Below are 19577 nucleotides of genomic sequence, written 5' to 3'. Positions count from 1 at the left end.
CTGGAGAAGGAAATGGCTACCCACTCCAGTATTCTTGTCTGGAAAATTTACACAGGCAGAGGAGCCTGGCAGGCTACAGTCCCTGGGGTTGCAAAGGGTCAGCCATGACTGGGCATACACACACGTACCACTGAGAAATTTACTGTCCAGACAAATGCATGTGGCTGAGTCTGTTTTGGAAGCTAAGTATATAACAGAGGATGGGGTAGTTAGATAGCATCACCAACTCAGTGTACATGAATTTTGAGCAAACTCTGGGAGATAGTGAAGGACAGAGGAGCCCGTCTATGGGGTCACAAAATGTAACAGAGGTTCTTCAAATAAACGTCTGTGTCTAATGAGATATTTATTAAAGGGTAAATAGTAAAAATGTAGTAATTGCAGCCCTGGGCAGCCATTCCCTTCTCCAGGGGATCTTCCCAACCCAGGGATCGAATTTGGGTCTTCTGCGTTGTGGGCAGATTCTTTACTGTCTGAGCAACTGGGGAAGTCTGTATTAAAACTCAGCAGTAGTCAACAGTTGTTTAGGATTTATACCAGCAGAAGATTTTCAAAGGAAAAATAGTTTATCACTGACATTGTTTAGAATGGTTAATTCATAGTGATGGTAGAAGTAGAATGGATTTTAGTTGGTTTTATTATTTTTAGATTCTCTGCAGCAAAGGTATCTCCTATTGCTAGTGCTTAGGCTAGACCACTCTTACCACTTCTGTAGTGGGTCACTGCTTGACCCCTCCTACTTCCTAACCTTGAGGGTGAACATGTCAATTAACCTTTCTTTACCTCAATTTTACCATCTGTAAAATGGGAATAATAAGATAATCCTTTTTTTTTTTTTTTTTTAAGCCATGTCCTCCTCCAGAGGATCTTCCTGGCTCAGGGATTGAACCTGCGTCTCTGTGCCTCCTGCATTGGAAGGCAGGTTCTTTATCACTAGTGCCACCTGGGAAGCCCCTGCATGAAACTGCCAAACTGTGTTCCAAAGTTGCTGTACTGTTTTGAAAGAGCAGATACCATTAGAGACATGTGAAAGAACAATACAGACAGGAAAAGAGTAATACAAACAGCTCTAGGGTATAAATTCAACAGCTTGGATGAAATAGACCAATTCTTTAAAAAATACACTATTAATTTCCTATTTCTGCTGTAATAAATTACCACAAATTTAATTGCTTAAAACAACATAAATTTATTTTTTTATTGTAATATGGTTGGTTTACAGTGTTGTGTTAATTTCTGCTGTATAGGAAAATGATTCAGTTATATATATAATATATATATTCTTTTTAATATTCTTTTCCATTATGATTTGTCACAGGATACTGTATCCTTTTGAACTATAGGTTTGTCCCAGTATATGCCCAGGAGTGGGATTGCTGGTTCATGTGGCAACTCTAATTTTTAGGTTTTTTTGAAAAACCTCCAAACTGTTTTCCATAGTGGCTACACCAACTTAACATTCCCACCAACAGTGTAAGAGGGCTCACTTTTCTCCACACCCTCTCCAGCGTTTGTTACACAGATGTATTCTCTTACAGTTCTGGAGGCCAGAAGTCTGATGTGGGTGTCACTGGGATAAAGTCAAGTTGTCCATAGGTCTGCCTTCCTTTCTGCAGCCTCTAGGGGATACTCTTATTTCCTTGCCTTTTTTACTGCTTCTAGAGTTGGGCTGATTTCTTGTGTTGCGGCCCCTTCAGTCTTCAAAGTCAGCGACAGCAGGTCGGTTTCTTCCTACATCTTCAGTTCAGTCGCTCAGTCGTGTCTGACTCTTTGCGACCCCATGAATCACAACACACCAGGCCTCCCTGTCCATCACAAACTCCTGGAGTTCACCCAGACTCATGTCCATCGAGTCGGTGATGCCATCCAGCCATCTCATCCTCTGTCGTCCCCTTCTCCTCCTGCCCGCAATCCCTTCCAGCATCAGGGTCTTTCGCATGAGGTGGCCAAAGTATTGGAGTTTCAGCTTCAGCATCAGTCCTTCCAATGAACACCCGGGAATGGTCTCCTTTAGGATGGACTGATTGGATCTCCCTGCAGTCCAAGGGACTTACATCTTAGTTCTCCTCAAATCTATATATGCAGTATATAATCAAATTGAAATTTAAACATCAAAATATAATCTGATAGAAATTTCTGCAGTCGTTTTCAGGTGTTCCTCAGAATTACTTAGAAATGTTGAGAATCTGGAATAATCAAGACAAACTTGAAAGCAAAGATGAAGAACATCACTACCTAATTTTAAGACTCGCTCTCAGGCTATAGTGATTAAGACAATATGGTATTGGCATAAGGATAGACAACTCTTACCAGTTTAACAGAATACAGTAACAAAAACAGGAGTTGAGTTTGACAGTAGTACCACAGCAAAAATATCTCATCTGTCGCTGCTGAGGGCCAGCAAGAAGACTTTCCCCAATTACAGCATCTATTTCTCATCAATGATGGACTTGGACCCATGCAAGTTTGCTAATTCTATAGGAGGAAAGATTGACAGTGTATGAGTGAAGTTCCTCGTCTTTGACCATGGTTTTGTGGCGTATGTTGAGTGAGTGGTTACTTTTTTGCATGTTTTCTCTTTGGTAATTGTGTGACAGTTAATTGTTACTCTGTTTGCCAAAGCAGTTTACCACTAGAAAGCCTTTTAAATAAGGCTGGAACAAATAGATATCTTTCTGGAAAAAAATGAGCCTTGATATCTGTGTCACACTAGAAACAAAAACATTAATTTGGTATATGATGCGTATTGAAAAGATTGACCAGATGAAGTATTGAGGCAGAGCATTGGACCTCTCATAGGCTGTTGGTGAGAGTGTAAAAGTGTGTGTCTTTTGTTCCTCAGTTCCTGTGACCACTTAAACTAGGGCAAGAGAGTGCAGGGGTGCCCACGTTCAGATGGCAGGGAATTCGTGAGAAAGATGATAGTGATATATATGTGCTCAGCAGGATTCTTGGTTGCCCGTGGCCCAAGTCGATTCTGCTTAAACCAAGGAAGATGAACACATTGTTTGAGGTAACAGTTCCTGAGTGGGCTAATGTCTGGCTCAACTACAGCCAAATACTTCAGAAATCAGGCTCTCTACTCCACTTTCCCTTGGGATGGCTTTGTTTTCAGACAGACCTCAGTCGTTGTGGCCACAGGCAGCTCTGGGATTTGTTGGACCCAGCTGCTGAGCCTTATACCCGGGGTTGTCCTTGACTGAGGCCCCCCTCAACCTGATCATTAGAACTACTGTGAGGCCTCCTTCAGGTCCGCCCCGGGGCTGAGAGTGAGGGTGCTATGGTTTCTCCTCAGAAGAGGCACTGTTGCTAGAAAAAGGGGAAATGGGTGCTAGTCTTGCAAAACAGCTTACTTTTCTCAGTGTTTTGTCTGTTTAATGTTTATTTCTCTGACTCCAGTAGCTGTGTCCCAGGTGCTTGCTAGAGCCTGGGAATGTAAAGGTGAATTGTTGATGAACAGAGAGTGGATCTGTAGCCTGGCATTGAAAACTCTGTGATGTGTTTGGTCTCATCTTCCTTTTGTTCGTTAGCTTTGTTCTTTTCTAGCCACTTTGTGCTCGCATATTTGAATTTCTGGTATGTCTGTCCTTGTCTTTGGCTTACTATTACTGTTCCCTCCGCCAGAATGCCCTGTGTCTGCAATATGCCCACCCCTCATACCTCAACATGGTTCCATTCTGCCTCTTTTCCCAGGCCTGGCTCAAACACCACCTCTTTCAGAAGCCCTCTCTGAGATATTTTGACCTTCATTATTTTCTCCTATTTGCTTTTGCCTGTTTTTCTGCCCATAGCTTATCTTAGCTGTCATGTGCTTGCATGCACCTCCAGGAGATCTTCCCAACCTAGGGATCAAACCCACGTCTCCTTAGCAGGAGGATTCTTTATCACTGAGCCACCTGGGAAGCCCTGTCTTAGCTCTGCTGCTGCTGCTAAGTCGCTACAGTCGTGTCCGACTCTGTGCGACCCCATAGACAGCAGCCCACCAGGCTCCCCCGTGCCTGGGATTCTCCAGGCAAGAACACTGAAACGGGTCGCCATTTCCTTCTCCAATGCATGAAGGTGAAAAGTGAAAGTGAAGTCGCTAAGTTCCTTCAGTTCTAAGGATCCTGATAGCACCTGGCAGAGTGCTGGGCATAAAGTAGGCTTAATACATAATGGATAGTTACTGTACTTCTGAGAATTTTGGAATTCTCTGCTGCAGTCCTTAAATTGTTCAGCAATACCAGATGTTTTGTTTAACATTTCATAACATGTAAGTTCCTTCGAAGTAACTTGCTGCTTCCTAGTCACTCTTTGATGTAGCTTCATTGCCTGTGATGTGGTATATTCAACCTTCTTACACAGATGCAGTCAGAATAGTGGTCTTGGCGGTCATGTCTGCTTGTAGGAAACATCCATTTTGACTAGAACCAGAAATACCCAGTCTAGTCCCCCCTCCCCAACCCCATTCAGTGATCCTTTATTGGCATGCATTTAGTTGACCACTGCTTCTCAAATTTCAGTGTGCATCAGAATCCCTGGAGGGTATTGTAAAGCATGAATTGCTAGGCCTCACCTGCAGAGTTTCTCATTCAGTAGTTCTGGGATGGCTGAAGAACCGCCTCGCTAACAACCGCTCAGGCGGTGCTAGTGCTGCTGGTCTGGGCAGCCGCGCTTTGAGGACCAGTTACCAGTAGTAGATTTAACCCTTGGGGGCATTGCTGTAGCTCAGTTGGTAAAGAATCCATCTGCAGTGCAAGAGACCTGGATTGAGAAGATGCCCTGGATTGAGAAGATGCCCTGGAGAAGGAAATAGCAACCCACTCTAGTATTCTTGTCTGGGAAATCCCATGGATAGAGGAGCCTGGCAGCCTACAGTCCATGGGGTTGCAAAGCGGTGGACGTGATGACTAACACACACACACAAGGATTTAACCCTCATTGCAGTCAGAATCACTGAGGGCGCTTTCACCTCCACGAGTGCTTTTTAATAACTGTCCTTTGCTCAGTTAAGTGAAAGCATTAGGAATCTCTGCTACAGCAGGTGTTAGCAGGATCTTATGAGTGTTTCTAACAGAACCAGCTGCATTACAAAGACAAAATCCCTTTACACCACATTTCCATATCACTTGTGTGATGTATATAGTACCCATGCATTGTTGGAAGTATTGACCAGCTCTGGGTCAGTTCAGTTCAGTCGCTCAGTCGTGTCCAACTCTTTGCGGCCCCATGAATCGCAGCACGCCAGGCCTCCCTGTCCATCACCAACTCCTGGAGTTCACCCAGACTCACGTCCATCGAGTCAGTGATGCCATCCAGCCATCTTATCCTCTGTCGTCCCCTTCTCCTCCTGCCCCCAATCCCTCCCAGCATCAGAGTCTTTTCCAACGAGTCAGCTCTTCGCATGAGGTGGCCAAAGTATTGGAGTTTCAGCTTCAGCATCTGTCCTTCCAAAGAACAACCAGGACTGATCTCCTTTAGAATGGACTGGTTGGATCTCCTTGCAGTCCAAGAGACTCTCAAGAGTCTTCTCCAACACCACAGTTCAAAAGCATCAATTCTTCGGTCCTCAGCTTTCTTCACAGTCCAACTCTCACATCCATACATGACCACTGGAAAAACCAAAGCCTTGACCAGATGGACCTTTGTTGGCAAAAGTCTGGTTAGGTAGTTCTAATTCATGAAAACATGTGTATATATATTCCTGGGTTTTTGTTTGTTTTGTTTTTTTTTGATGATTCACTTTTTAGTCTTGGCCAGTTCCCATAATTTTTCAAAAGCTGGTTTCTTATCTTTAATATGACATTAAAAACACCTTTCTCTTATTTTGCAATCATGATTGCAAGAGGTGTGCTGAATCTTGGGAGCAGGACAAGTTTCATGAAAATTACTTGTTTGGTCCTGAGGTATCTTCTGTAGATTGCTTACTAGAGGAGAGAGGGGGAAAGTGACTGCTGTGGAGAACTTGGCTGTCACTTTTACTGGGTGGTGAAAACTAACATGCATGAAGAGAATATGAACATCTCCTGTCTCAGTGAAGCACGTACAACTGTTGAAGGACACCGCACGCTTCTGTAGCACTCGCATGCTTCGGTAGCACTCTCACGCTTCTGTAGCACTCTGACTGGGAACGTGTAACTGCACTCTACGCATAAGGAGACATCACAGACCCAGGGAGGAACATTCTGTTTTTTATAATGGATTTGTATTCTTTATTATCAGTGTCATAAATGATAAAGATTGAGGAACTGTTCTGGAATAAAAAAAGATTAAAAGGAAAAAAAAGATAGCAGAAAGCAGCATGTGATCCTAAACTGGATCTGTACTGAAGTGGAAAAAGTACAATAAACAATAGTGTTAGGTCAGGAGACAAGTTGGAATATGCGTGGTAGACTTGATAAAAAAAAGTTTGGTATTGATTTCAAACTTCCTGAGATTGATAGCAAGTAGCGTGGTTATGTAAGATAATCTCCTTATTCTTAGGAAACACACTGTACTATTTAAGTGAAAGTCGCTCAGTCGCATCCGGCTCTTTGCAGCCCCTTGGACTATACAGTCCATGGAATTCTCCAGGCCAGAATACTGGAGAGTTGGGTAGCCTTTCCCTTCTCCAGGGGATCTTCCCAACTCAGGGATCGAACCCAGGTCTCCTGCATTGCAGGCAAATTCTTTACCAGCTGAGCCACCAGGGAAGCCCAAGTACTATTTAAAGGTAAAAATAAATGATGTGTGTGTAATGTAAGCTCAAGTGAGAAAAATGTGGGAGAGGGAGAGAGAGCAAGCAAATAATAAAGTAAATGGGGGCGAGGGTACAGGTGTTCTTTGTAATTTTCATTGTGACTTTTTGGAAGTTTGAAATTATTCTGAAATAAAAAGTTAAAACAGTAGAAGAAGAACATGCTCTCTTTTCATTTCAGGGTAATTGTAAAAGTGTTTTAAATCTGTATTAAAATGTTTTCAAGCAGCAGAGTGCCTTTCAGGCGATGGTTCCTGTGCTGCTGTGTCTGGGGGCCTCATCTCTCACTGTGGAAGAGCTCTCGGGAGACTGTTAGCACCTGAGAGCCCACAGGGGCTCGGCCTCACCCCGACTGTAATATCCAGCCCCCCACCCGGCAGCTTCTGGTGTCTTGCGCAGCGCTTCCAATAAGGCACCCTAAACTAATGTACCTTCAGCTTTGAAAAGTATATTTTTTTTTTTCAGCTCAAAATGGGGTTAATCCTGACTGGGAGAAGAAAGTAATAGAATATTTTAAGGAAAAGCTGAAGGAGAATAATGCTCCTAAATGGGTAAGCTCATTATTGCTGTTTGCTGGGGGTGGGTGGGTGGGCGAGGGTTGGGCAGACTTCCAATTTCTCACAGTAGTGATCCACATATAACTTAAAAATATATAAATTAACGTGTACCGCCCTCTGCCTTAAGTACATATGTATTAAAAGATTTTGGTCTCTTGCAATTTAAATTCAAGCAAATAAGTGCTTCTGTACTGGCACCTGTAGGTGGCAGTAACTGACCGTGAAAAAGAGTGATTGTGAGCGCTTCGATGATCTTTTATTACCTTCATTTTAAAGAATTACTTGTACGAGTTTTAAGAGACGAGCTCAACAAAGCAAATGCCTTTGTGCTAAGTGGAAAGTGTTCTGAAGGAAAAGCACCCTTTGACATTATGATCAAATGTCATCATACGAACTGAACTTGCAAGAACGCGAAAGGACTTATGTTCAGCAGTTGTGTTGTTGGCTGTTGAAATCATTTGGCTCCCTGATAGGGCCTGATTTTGTATGTGGGGTGGGTAGGTGGGGACGGCGGTTTGTCTGGATATGTATGTGTATGTGCTTAACGTCTTATACACAGACTATTTCGACTTGATTGTTTGTTTTCCTTTAAGGTACCATCACTGAATGAAGTTCCTCTTCATTATTTGAAACCTAACAGTTTTGTGAAGTTTCGTTGCATGGTTCAGGATATGTTTGACCCTGAATTTTACATGGGAGTGTATGAAACTGTTAACCGAAACACAAAAGCACGTGTATGTATTGCCTTTTTCATTAAACTTGGTGTTTACAATTAGTAGGATTAGCTTTGTCTATGGCAGTTTTGATTCGATAATGTTGATATAATACTGGTATTTTTTGTTTTGGTCATAGGTTCTTCATTTTGGAAAATATAGAGATGTAGCAGAGTGTGGGGTATGTATACTTAAAATATATAAAAAACTTTTTAATGAGCATTTTTTCCTGGGCAGGGAATATTATTTTCCTTTGGTGGATCATAAATTTACTTATCTTGTATATAAGTTCTAAGAAGTCATGTGAAATGTTTATTTGCCTTTTACTTGAGTTTCTCTGATATGGTTTTTTTTTTGATCTTCTAAAAATGTCTTAGAAGGTGGAATATTGTAAATGACAAGTTACTTCCTTTCTTTTCCTAATATCTACATACTTGCTTTTAAAAATTACTTAAGTTCTTTTAAAATGAAAAGTAGAAGAAAAAGAATACTACTTTAAGGGCTTTGCATGCGCTTAATTTTTTTATACCTTTTTTTTTTTTTTTTTTTTTTTCCCTTTTGGCCATGCTGCACAGCATGTGGGATCTTAGTTCCCTGACCAGGGATCAAATCCACACCTCCTACATTGGTAGCAAGGAGTCCTAACCCCTGAACTGCCAGGGAAGCCCCTACATGTGCTTAATTAAATTTTATTAAATCCTGCCCTCTTTTCCTGGGAAGAAAAAAGTAAACTTAAGCCTTCTTTGATAAAAGGAAGTAATAGAAACTCTTACATATCAATAATGGGAAAGGGAAGAAGAAAGAAGACAAAATCCTGAAATAAATATTCTAGCTCAGCAGGCTGATCTGTATGGAAGAATGGCCCTAATTAGGAAGGTTTCTGTAGAGAAAGAAATATAACTTCTACACTTACTTAGAGTAATGGACTCGTGAAAGATGAATTTGTTTAATCTTTTGATAACCTCCAGGTCTCCCAGTGTCTTTTGTCTTTTAAGGGTGTTTCCATGACATTGTAATACATTGTTGTGCTGAGTCTAATGAATCAGCTTTATAAATGTTTCCTGCATTCCTGTTTATGGAGCCCTAAGTTATATTAGGCTGATAAATTAATACACAATTTTTCTTCTAGTACATAATAATGCAGTGTCTCTCTAACTCAGTAATCTCAACATCTGGAAATGGGAAAATAAAATAGATGAGGGTGTCCATCTGTGATATTCCCAAAGGCAAAGAGCTTGTGCTCTGTTTCTGAAGAGTCATAAGTAAGAACACCATACCAGGAAAAGGGGACTTTGGCCCTGGAAAGAAAGAAAGAAAGAAAAGCCACTTTGCTTACACATACCATCTCAGATTCAGTTGATGTCTCTGGAATTCTTTCTTTATTTTCTTTGTTTTTCTCTTACAAGATAGAATATAGATTTTGTTTACTTGTAAGGAATTTTTTTGTGTACTATAAAAGTAATATGAGTATCTTGAAATAATTTCTTTTTAATGTTACATCTTGGGTCCTCTACCTATCTATACTTAAGACTTTCTAAGTAGATTTGAAACAGAGAATATGCCTTTTGTAATGAACAGTATCTGATTTTTAAATCTCATCTCAGAGCAACCTCATAAGAAGTGTATCATTAAATTCCTATTTGATAGGCTAATGTTGATAGCATTCCTGTGAGAAAGACAGTGGGATTACCATGAGTGTTGTCTTTGAAAAAAGTTTAACAAAATAGTGTGTTTAGTTTAGGGATTTAATTTTGTAACCTAGGGTATTGTGTATTTTGGATTTGAAGGAAGGTGCAGTATTAATTGGGCTTCCCTGGTGGCTCAGACAGTAAAGAATCCACTTGCAGTGCAGGAGACCTGCATTCGATCCTTAGGTTGGGAAGGTCCCCTGGAGGAGGGCATGGCAACCCGCTCCAGTATTCTTGCCTGGAGAATTCCCATGGACAGAGGAGCCTGGCAGGCTACGGTCCATGGGGTTGCAGAGTCGGACACACTGAGCAAGAGGTGGTGCTGTGTTGCTAAAGAGTCGTAAGAGCACCGTACCAGGAAAAGGGAACTTTGGCCCTGGAAGGAAAGAAAGAAAGAAACAAACAAAACCCACCATGCGTATATATACCGTCTCAGGCTGTACACGCTGTACTGATGATTGCGTCTGAAGTGATTGTATGTCAGTTTTCATTTCAAAAATGATAGTTTAGATTTAGTGGTTGCTTGTTAATTAACTCAGTATGAAGTATTTACTGTGGTTTTATAAACAACCTGAAAACACAGTTGCTAATTTTTTTAAGTATTTTAATAAATAAAATTTTGTGAACATCACAGCCTCAGCAAGAAGTTGATTTAAACTCTCCACGAACTACTACTTTGGAGAGACAGACATTCTATTGTGTTCCAGTGCCTGGAGAATCTATGTGGGTAAAAGAAATATCCTTTATCTGAACCTTCTCATGTGTTGAATGCTTCCTGATAATTTTCTTAATTGAAGAGACCACAATTCATATTGATTTTTTTTTTAAGCTTAGTCTTTTTACATCAATGAAGTTAGCTGGAAAAAATAATTTTCTTATTCTTGTTTCTTTTTTTTTTTAATATATTGAGATGTAGTTGGTTTACAATAGTGTATTAATTTCAGGTACAACATAATGAGTCAAAAATTTTGGTAGATTTTACTTCATATTTATTATAAAATATTGCCTATATTTGTTGTGCTATGCAATATATCTTTGTAGCTTATTTTTTGTATACATCAGTCTTTTTTTTTTTATCAGTTTTCTTTTAAAAAAATTTTTTTTTATTTTAACCAAGCTACCAAAGTAGTAAGTAGTAAGCTACCAAAGTAGTAGTCTTTTATTAGTCATAGAGGTAGCATAATTTTAGGATATTCCCCGGTTCATGGAAGTCTTTCCTTAACCCTTCATTTAACGCCTATGTTAATGCCAACCAAGCTCGAGTCAGCCCTTCAACGTCTTACACCCCCAGCCGTCACAAGAGAAGCTATGAAGATGACGAAGATATGGATCTGCAGCCCAATAAACAGAAAGACCAGCATATGGGCGCCAGACAAGCAGGTAGCGTGTGCCACCCCGCTTTCTGGAGACTTCTGCTCTCCTGCAGTGGTTCATATTCAGAATTCATAGTTCCATAAGTAGCTGTAGATTTAGGGGCTGGCAGTGATTGGACAGCTTTGCTTTCAGGTTTACCAGAATCACAGGCAATTCTGAGAGTTGCAACAGTAGCGCTCTGGTCAGCCTGCGCTTCGTAACTGAGCGGTTGGGCGTCACTCGGAAGGGCTGCTCTGCTGTCGGGTGTGAAGGGTCTCAAGTTGGGAAGCTAGGAGAGGGCTTTTGTGTTTCTTCATGTTTGTTTTTCATCTCAGCCTTTAAGTAATATGAAAGCATAGTACTCGACTCTAAAAATGACTTATTTATATCTGAAAACATCCTTTCTTATTTTCTTTTTGGGATAATGATGCTGTAATTTAGTAAGACTAAGCACATTGGAGGAAAAATGTGAAGTTTTGGTACGCTGAATTACTTATTCCTAAACTTTAAAGCAAATAACCCTTAGAATAGTCACAGTTCTATTTGTTCTATTTAAAGTAGGTTTGTAGTAGTTTATGTATTAAAATATAATTAAAACGCAAGTAATTCTGATTATACAAGGAAGCCAAAAGTTGAAATTTTCTAAGAGAATTTCAAAATTGGTATGTATCATTATTGATTTGCCAATCACAGTTTTTATGAGCAGTGAATTCCTTCATATGGCAGATAAATGAGTTTGTCTTTATTTCTCCTTTTATATCCTGTCACTTCTTAAAGGCAGAGGAAGTAAAACAAATGAATTAATTTAATCTGAAGAGTGGGTTGAGAGAGCAAATATAGCAATCAATGGTAAACAAAGATTTACTACTGAGTTTCATTTAACCATATATTAGTCTATTTTATAAGTTCATATTACTGTATTTCTTTAAGCTAAGGCATATTTTTAAAATTGGAATGTTTTACACCAAATATATGCAAATGTAATAGTATTCTTTCTTTTTCTCCACTCACCCCCAAATGTTTATTCACATTAATGGTGCATCATAACAATAACCTAAATACATATTAGAATCCAGGGCACATGGTAATTCTCTTTCTTAACGTTTAAGCTATTGATGCTTCTTTGTATTTCTTGCCCCTTTTGTTTGAATGCCATACTTCGGGGCTTTTGAATACATTTGAGTGCATTAGTTATGTAAAGTTTACCTTGTTTGTGTCTTCCCTTGTGTTTCAAACAGTAAAGAATCTGCCTGTAATATGGGAGACCTGGGTTCAATACCTGGGTTGGGAAGATCCCCTGGAGAAGGGAATGGCAACCCACTCCAGTATTATTGCCAGGAGAATTCCACAGACAGAGGAGCCTTGAGGGCTACAGTTCATGGTGTCACAAAGAGTTGGACACAACTGAGCGACTAACATTTAACCTTGTTTGTTGGTTTCTAGGCAATCTATCAGACTGTGTTGTGTTTATATATGTATATATTAAGCTGTTTCAGAGATAAGTGTAGATTCACATGGACTTACAAAAAAAAATAATACAGAGAGATCCCCATATATCCTTGATGCAGTTTCAAGTGGGTCAGCATCTTATATAATTATAACATCTTGCATAATTATAGTAGAATATCGTAGCCAGGAAATGGATATTGATGTGGTCCATAGACGTTACTCAGAATTCACATTTTTACATGCACTTGCTTTTGTGCATCAGTCTGTGCAGTTTCATCACTTATGTAGATTCACGTGACCGCTACCACAGTCAGAATACAGAACCGTTCATTTCCTGGATCTCTTATGTTGCCCTTTTAGAATCACATCTACCTCTCCTGCCTCTCTGCCTCCCCCCTGGCAACGACTAATTTGTTCTTCATCCCTAAATTTTGTCATTTATGAATGTTATATAAATGGAATCATACAGTATATAGACCTTATAGATTAGCTTTTGCCATTCAGCATAATTTCCTTGAGGTCTGTCCAAGTTATTGTTTATATCAGTAGTTTATTCTTTTGATTGCTGAGCAGTGTAGTGTGTTATGGCAAGCTATATTTTAATTCTCACTAGTTACCAGTCCTAAATTGTAACTACTTTAGGGGTACAGGCTATCTTTAAATGATCTTTGTAGCCCCAACAATTAGTCTAATTCCTGGTATACAGTGGAAGTTAATAGTTGTTTAGTAAATAAGTTTATTGCTATGTGGTTTTATTCTGCTTAGTAAGTAGAAAGAACTATATTCTACCAAAGTGTTTTTATTGTCTGTAGACCCATATACTCATTGGGTCAAAGATGTTAAATAACCCTATTAAATATTAACTTTTAAAGTTACATCTAGGAGATTTGATGGTGGGGAGGGGCGGGAGTCTGTTGCTGTTTTATTGTAGGGGAAGGTGATCACACTTCCAGATCTTCGTAATCTTTCTTCCCTTTATAGGTGGCTTCTAGTGTGTGTTACTTCCTTTAAAATGGGAACAACTTGAAGTTTGCAAGCTCAGAAATATATCATTTCAGTCAAAACGCAAAAGGCTGTTTAGGAATGTTCTTTATCTCCAGGAAGCCTTTGAAATGACGATGTGCAATGCTGTCCCTTTGAATTTAGGGAATGTTGGTGGTCTTCAATGGTGTGGCGAGCCAAAACGTTTAGAAACTGAAGCTTCTTCTGGACAACAGCTGAGCTCCCTAAACCTCTCTTCTCCTTTTGATCTGAATTTTCCATTGCCAGGAGAGAAGGGTCCTGCATGCCTTGTGAAGGTAAGAAAGTCTTTGACGGGTCTGATGCTGACAAAGATGTGCTAAGTGTCTCAGAAATTAAAACAGAAAAGTCTTAGCATTTGTGTTAGCGAGTTTTCTCTTGCTATAACAAATCACTACAAATTTAGGGGGCTTAAAATAACAAAATTTATCATCTTAGAGGCTTTAGGCCAGAAGTCCAATGTGAATCTCACTGGGGATAAAATGAAAGTGGCTGCAAGACTGGTTCCTCTCTGAAGACTCCAGGGGGCAATCTCTCTTCTAGCCTTTTCCAGCTTCTAGAGGCTTGTGACCCCTTCCTCCATCTTCCAGGGCAGCAGTAATACAGCCCTCTGACCATTTTTTCATAGTCTCATCTCCCTCTGGCCATAGGTAGGAAGGGTTCTCTAATTTTAAGGACGTGAGTAATTAGATCGAGCCCACTCATGTAGTCCAGAGTAATCTCCCCATCTTAAGGTCCTTTAATTTATATAAGTCCCTTTTACATGTAAGGGAACATATTCAAGGATTCCAGTGAGATGTGGATATGTGTATGGCGGGGAGGGGGCATTTTATCTACCACAGCATTGTCTTTATTTTAAAAAAAACAAATATTTCAAATAGAGGTGAAACAGCATTTAAATTAATATCTATATTTTTCCTGTATCATTTCTAACTTACTAATCTCTGCTTTATTTTCACCATTCTTTCTTTTCTTATCAATTAGATTTAAAATAAGGTAGAAGAAAATCTGTTAACAGTTTGCTCCCCTATTTTGCTCATTCTGGTTTTTTAATTGTGAGCAGAGAACAAGTGATACAAGTTTCAGAAACGATCAGTGAGAATTTCCATTCTTAGTTGTTATGGTTTTAAGTTAAATGGCACTTCAGCTATGCCGCACAGGAATCAGAATTAGCCCGTTTTTCCTTCTGTGCTTCTCTTAGGTCTCACCAGTAAGCGGCTGTGACAGTTTCTAATGTGCATCTTGAGAGATGGCTTTGGAGGTTTGGCTCTTTATTGTGAGAAGCCTCATGGCCATTTGAAGTCTGTGTCAGTCCTCCTAATACTGCATAGCTTGTGAATAAGTCCAAAGTTAATAATACTCAGTTTTCCCCATCTCTCAATGGAGTTAATAGATTTTGAGATAATTCATGTTTCTAGTTTTAGTTCATCCTTTGGGAAAAGCTTTTCTCTGAAGTAGTGGGAAAACAGACGTTGGTCAGGAGTCCCGTGTTTTAGTTGTTATTTGCTGACCAGCAAAATGGCTTCAGGTAAGAGCCTTACCTCCCTTGGTCTCCATTTATCAAATAAAGGAGATGCTGTAAGGTTCATTTTCTGATTATTATTACTTCAAGGCTAATATCTTATGCTTTTTTGATGCCATTGAGTCCTAACTGTGATTTTGTGTGGCCTCTTGTTAGGTCTATGAAGACTGGGATTGTTTTAAAGTCAACGATGTTCTTGAGTTATATGGCATACTCTCTGTGGATCCTGTGCTAAGTATACTGAATAATGATGAAAGGTGAGTCTATTTTGAAATAATTTCAAACTTTGAGAAAAGTTGGAGGATGGTTATATAAAGAACTCCCTTTTCCCTTCATTCAGATTTACAGGTTGTTAACACTTCAGCTCCGTTTGTTTTGTCATTCATTTGTGCTTATTTTTATATACATACATTTTTATACATGTGTAGTTTTTGGAAACACCTGAGAGTAAGTTGTGTGTATCACATCCTAAATACTTGCTGTGTCCGTATTTCATTTATAATCAGAGTAGAGCTACACAGTTTGGGAATTTGCCATGAATACAGTGCAGTAACCGTAGGCCACGCTAAACTTCACCAGGTGTCTCAGTAGTGTTCTTTCTGGCAGTCTTTTTCTCTGTCCAGGATCCACAGGATCACTCTCTGCATTAACCTGCAGCAGTCTCCAGCTCTTAGTTGTCCTTCAAGGCCATGATACTTTTCTTTTCTTTTTTTTTTCCCCTGTCCTTCAATGTATTGACACTTTCCTTGACACTGAGAAAATTCATTTCTCATAGTGCGGAGGCACCAAGGTTGAGACACCAGCATTTAGTGAGGGCCCGTTTCCTGGCTTGTAGATGGCCGTCTTCTTGCTGTGTCCTCACATGGCAGAGCAGACTCGCCGCACTGAAGAGTACAGACCAGTTACTCTGTAGGATGTCTGTCCGTTTGGGTTTATCTGATGTGATAGATTAGATCACATCAGATTAGATTGTGATTAGATTCCAGCTATGCATTTTGGGCAGAAAACTACAAAGTCATATGTTCTTCTCAGTGCATCACTTCTGGAGGTGCAGTGTCCTCTTACTGGTGAAGTTCTTTTTGATCACTTTGTTACATTTGGTACACACGTGTACATGCATATACCTTTATCATAATAGGACATGTGTAGGTAGCCTGAAATCGCATGTAACAGTTTGCGAAGAGGAGGAGCATTTTCTGTTCTCTCAGGAGAAGTGCAGGTGGAGCTGTCCTCGGCTTGAGTTCCCATCTTATTTTCAGAGACGGATGTTACTTTTACGTGTGTAGAGCTGCCAACTCTGAACCGAGCTCTGTCTTCTCTCGGCAGGGATGCCTCTTCGCTGCTGGACCCGATGGAGTGCACGGACATGGCTGAGGAACAGAGGGTGCACAGTCCTCCTGCCTCCTTAGTGCCAAGAATCCACGTGGTCCTAGCCCAGAAGCTGCAGCACATCAACCCCTTACTGCCTGCTTGCCTTAACAAAGAGGAGAGCAAGACCTGTAAGTGTAAGTGCTGACGCCTCGTGGCCCAGAGACTCACCTGGCGTGCGGGAGCTGCGTTTTGTGGAGCTGTCGGTCAGGTGCTCAGTCGTCAGGAAAAGTTCCTCCAGCGGTCACCATCACTTTGCCCATTTTCCTGTGTGTTAATTCTCTTCATTAAAATGAGGCCCCTCCCAAAAGGTATACCCTTGTCTTGTTTTGACAGTTGGCATCACTCACGGGCCAATGTTAGAAGTCCCTCCAGTTGTCTGCTGGTGTGCACTGCTTTGTTGCATAGTTACTTTTTAGCCAGAGGCGCGCGAGGGCCTGGCGTGTCTGCTCAATCTGGTCGCCCTTCTCTCTCCAGTTGTTTCCGGTTTCATGTCCGAGTTGTCTCCAGTCAGAGCAGAACTGCTTGGCTTCCTCACTCATGCCCTTCTGGGAGACAGCTTGGCCGCTGAGTACCTTATATTACATCTCATCTCTACAGTGTAAGTGCTGTGTTCCTGGGAGTTGGGTGTTTTGTTGAGAGGGACAAAGAAGAGGAAGGTTTCTGAGATAATTTGTTTTGTTTATTAGGCTTCATCCCCAGATGGCTTTTATTTGTTCAGTGCAACAGCTCTTACACCTAATCTCAGATATTCCTTTTTTCAGCTTTTCTCAGGGTCACGTGTAGCATTTTGATTGTATCTCCTTAAATTTAAGAGCTAAAACTAGGCATAGAACCTAGCTGATGAGTAAAATAAGCTGTCTTGTCATTTTCGCAGTCTGTAAGTCCCCTGTTTATACCTCCTGAGGCTCTGTGTTTACAGTCCGCGAGGCCACTCGCTGGCCTCACTTGTGCATGGACGTGAGCCCCTCTTCCTCTCACCGCGCTATAGCTCTTTGTTTCCCGATTTCAAAGCAATGTGCATGCCTTCAGTAAGCTCCAAGTGCATAAAGAAGAAAGCAGAAACTGTCTGCAATCTCTCCACTTAGAGATGGTATCAGTTAACAGACCTTGGTAGCTGATGATATCAGCTCTTTTTGTTTGCATGTGTATACCTCCCTACTTGGTCTCAGTTATACTCTAAATAGATCATTAGCTTGCTTTTATCATTAATAAATATTAAACATTCTCCCATCATAATTCTCCTTGAGCCTTTTAATGGCTGTACAGTATCTTTCGTTATAGACAGTTGTACTTTTCCCCTAAATGTTAGGCTTCCCTAGTTTTTCTCTGTTTAAATAACTTTGTAGTAAACATGTTTGTCCTAATAAATCTTCCCTCAGGTAGGATTTGAGACAGTAGTACGTAATGGTTGAATGGATAGATGCTGGAACCAAATTGGCTGTGTTCAAGTCCAGCTCTACCACTTCATGGCTGTATGAATGCCGGCATATTATTTAAAATGCCTCAGATTTCTCATCTGTAAAATGAAAATAATATTACCTACCTCAGAGTGTTTGGGAATTAAATGATAAAGTACTTAGAACAGTACCTGGCACGTGGTAGAAGAACAATATCAGCACTTAAGTATTGGCTGTTATTTTCATTTTTGTTTCTGTTTTTTAAAAAAGCTGATGAGAGTAATCTGCTTTATTTTTTATGACAGTATTAAGCTAATTTTTCTTTGTTTGCATTTTGATGGAGATCAGGAAATCACCTGAGTCTCTTATTGGTTCAAACCTTTTTTTTTTTTTTTTTTTTTAGATATACAAGAAGAGATGTTCTTCCACTAGGAAAATTTACGGTTAACTTGAGTGGTTGTCCACGGAATAGTACCTTCACGGAACACTTATATCGAATTATTCAACATCTGGTTCCAGCAGTAAGATCAATATAAACACGTGTTATAAACCTAAGCACACTTTAAAAGTCCATCTAATGGTCTTTCATTCAACCCAAATATTTAACTTTGAGATTTTAATAGATCTCATTAAGGGGAAACAAAGCCTGCCGGTTTCATAATTTTAAAATGTACTTACCTCTAAACATTTCACTTTTCCTTTGTTGCCTTAGCATGAATTTCTTTGAATAACAGTTAATACAACTGTAGTAATTCCTTTAACATTGTAATCTCCTTTGATGCCAGTTCGTTTGTACTATTTGGTATCCTTTGTATGCCTTAAGATTTTAAATGTCAATTAACTCTAAATTGTAGGAGTATAATTCTTTTTAGTTGAGGAAATAACTTTATCTCTGCTGCCCAAGTATAATTCCTGTTTGAAAGTCAAGCTACCTTTATTTGCCAGGGCATCTGGAATGAAGTGTTTGAGTGGTGGTAAGATCTTAGGGGAATAGCTTCTGATTAGTTGTGTGCCTGGCAATGCTGATCACACCTTACTTTGGAAATTTAAGAGATTGAAGTAGATCATTCATTTAACCAGTTTATTCAGCATCTTCTGGGCCCTTAAGAAACACAGCAATAGACCAAATAGACTAGCATTCCTCACTCTCCTTGACTGACTTTACTCTCGTAAAAAATCACTGAGGCCTCAGAGAGAAGTGGTTTGTGTGGGTCGTTTGTATCCTCAGTTTACCATGTTAGAAATTAAAACATACTAAGATAGTCATTGAAAACAAATCAATTATATATGAACATAAGTAAAATTGTGAAAATAGCTATTTTTTCCAAAAAAAAAAAATCAGTGATAAAAGTGACGTTGTTTTAAAATTTTGCCAGTCTCTGTAATGTCTGGATTAATAAACAGCTGGATTGGCATATCTGTTTTTGCATTCAGTCTTTCGTAACATGATGTTTTGACTGAAGTATAGGAAGGAAAGCTAGCCTCACACAGATGAAAATGTAGTTGGCGACGGAAGGACTGTCAACAGCCTTTTCAGATAACTGTGGATGTTCTTTGTGGATGTTCTGATACTGAACAAAAAACTGTCCATGTGGTATTTTCTTCAAAAAGAGTTGCACGTGTGAAATCTGAGATCTCATCAGTGAGCTTTTTATGCTCTGCTGCCATAAATTCGTTGGTCCCTCTTACACACTGAATGGATCCTTTATCCGGGATTTTGACCTCATGGGACCCCATAAACGGGTCTTAGCAAGCTTCTGGCGATATCTTTTTTTTAAGCCTCTGTGTATTT

The 19577-nt window shown here is 39.9% G+C and overlaps 1 protein-coding gene across 3 annotated transcripts in view; it reads left to right on the top strand.

The window, feature by feature from the left end:
• The window catches only part of LOC102391377 (minichromosome maintenance complex binding protein), a 35912-nt gene that overhangs the window by 8430 nt on the left and 7905 nt on the right, over positions 1–19577 (top strand). For 2 of the 3 annotated variants that reach the window (XM_025273810.3, XM_025273808.3), the window contains exons 2-11: positions 7181–7266; positions 7866–8006; positions 8125–8166; positions 10308–10409; positions 10909–11053; positions 13622–13773; positions 15174–15274; positions 16344–16522; positions 16863–16986; positions 18189–18306. In XM_025273810.3, coding sequence (XP_025129595.1) covers positions 7181–7266; positions 7866–8006; positions 8125–8166; positions 10308–10409; positions 10909–11053; positions 13622–13773; positions 15174–15274; positions 16344–16522; positions 16863–16986; positions 18189–18306 — 1190 coding nt within the window. The remainder of the gene's footprint in view (positions 1–7180; positions 7267–7865; positions 8007–8124; positions 8167–10307; positions 10410–10908; positions 11054–13621; positions 13774–15173; positions 15275–16343; positions 16523–16862; positions 16987–18188; positions 18307–19577) is intronic. The other variant, XM_025273809.3, reaches the window with a different exon arrangement.

This window comes from Bubalus bubalis, chromosome 23 (assembly GCF_019923935.1).
Source record: "Bubalus bubalis isolate 160015118507 breed Murrah chromosome 23, NDDB_SH_1, whole genome shotgun sequence".
Taxonomy (NCBI): domain Eukaryota; kingdom Metazoa; phylum Chordata; class Mammalia; order Artiodactyla; family Bovidae; genus Bubalus; species Bubalus bubalis.
Note: the sequence above shows the minus strand (reverse complement) of the source record. Positions and strands in the feature narration are given on the sequence as shown.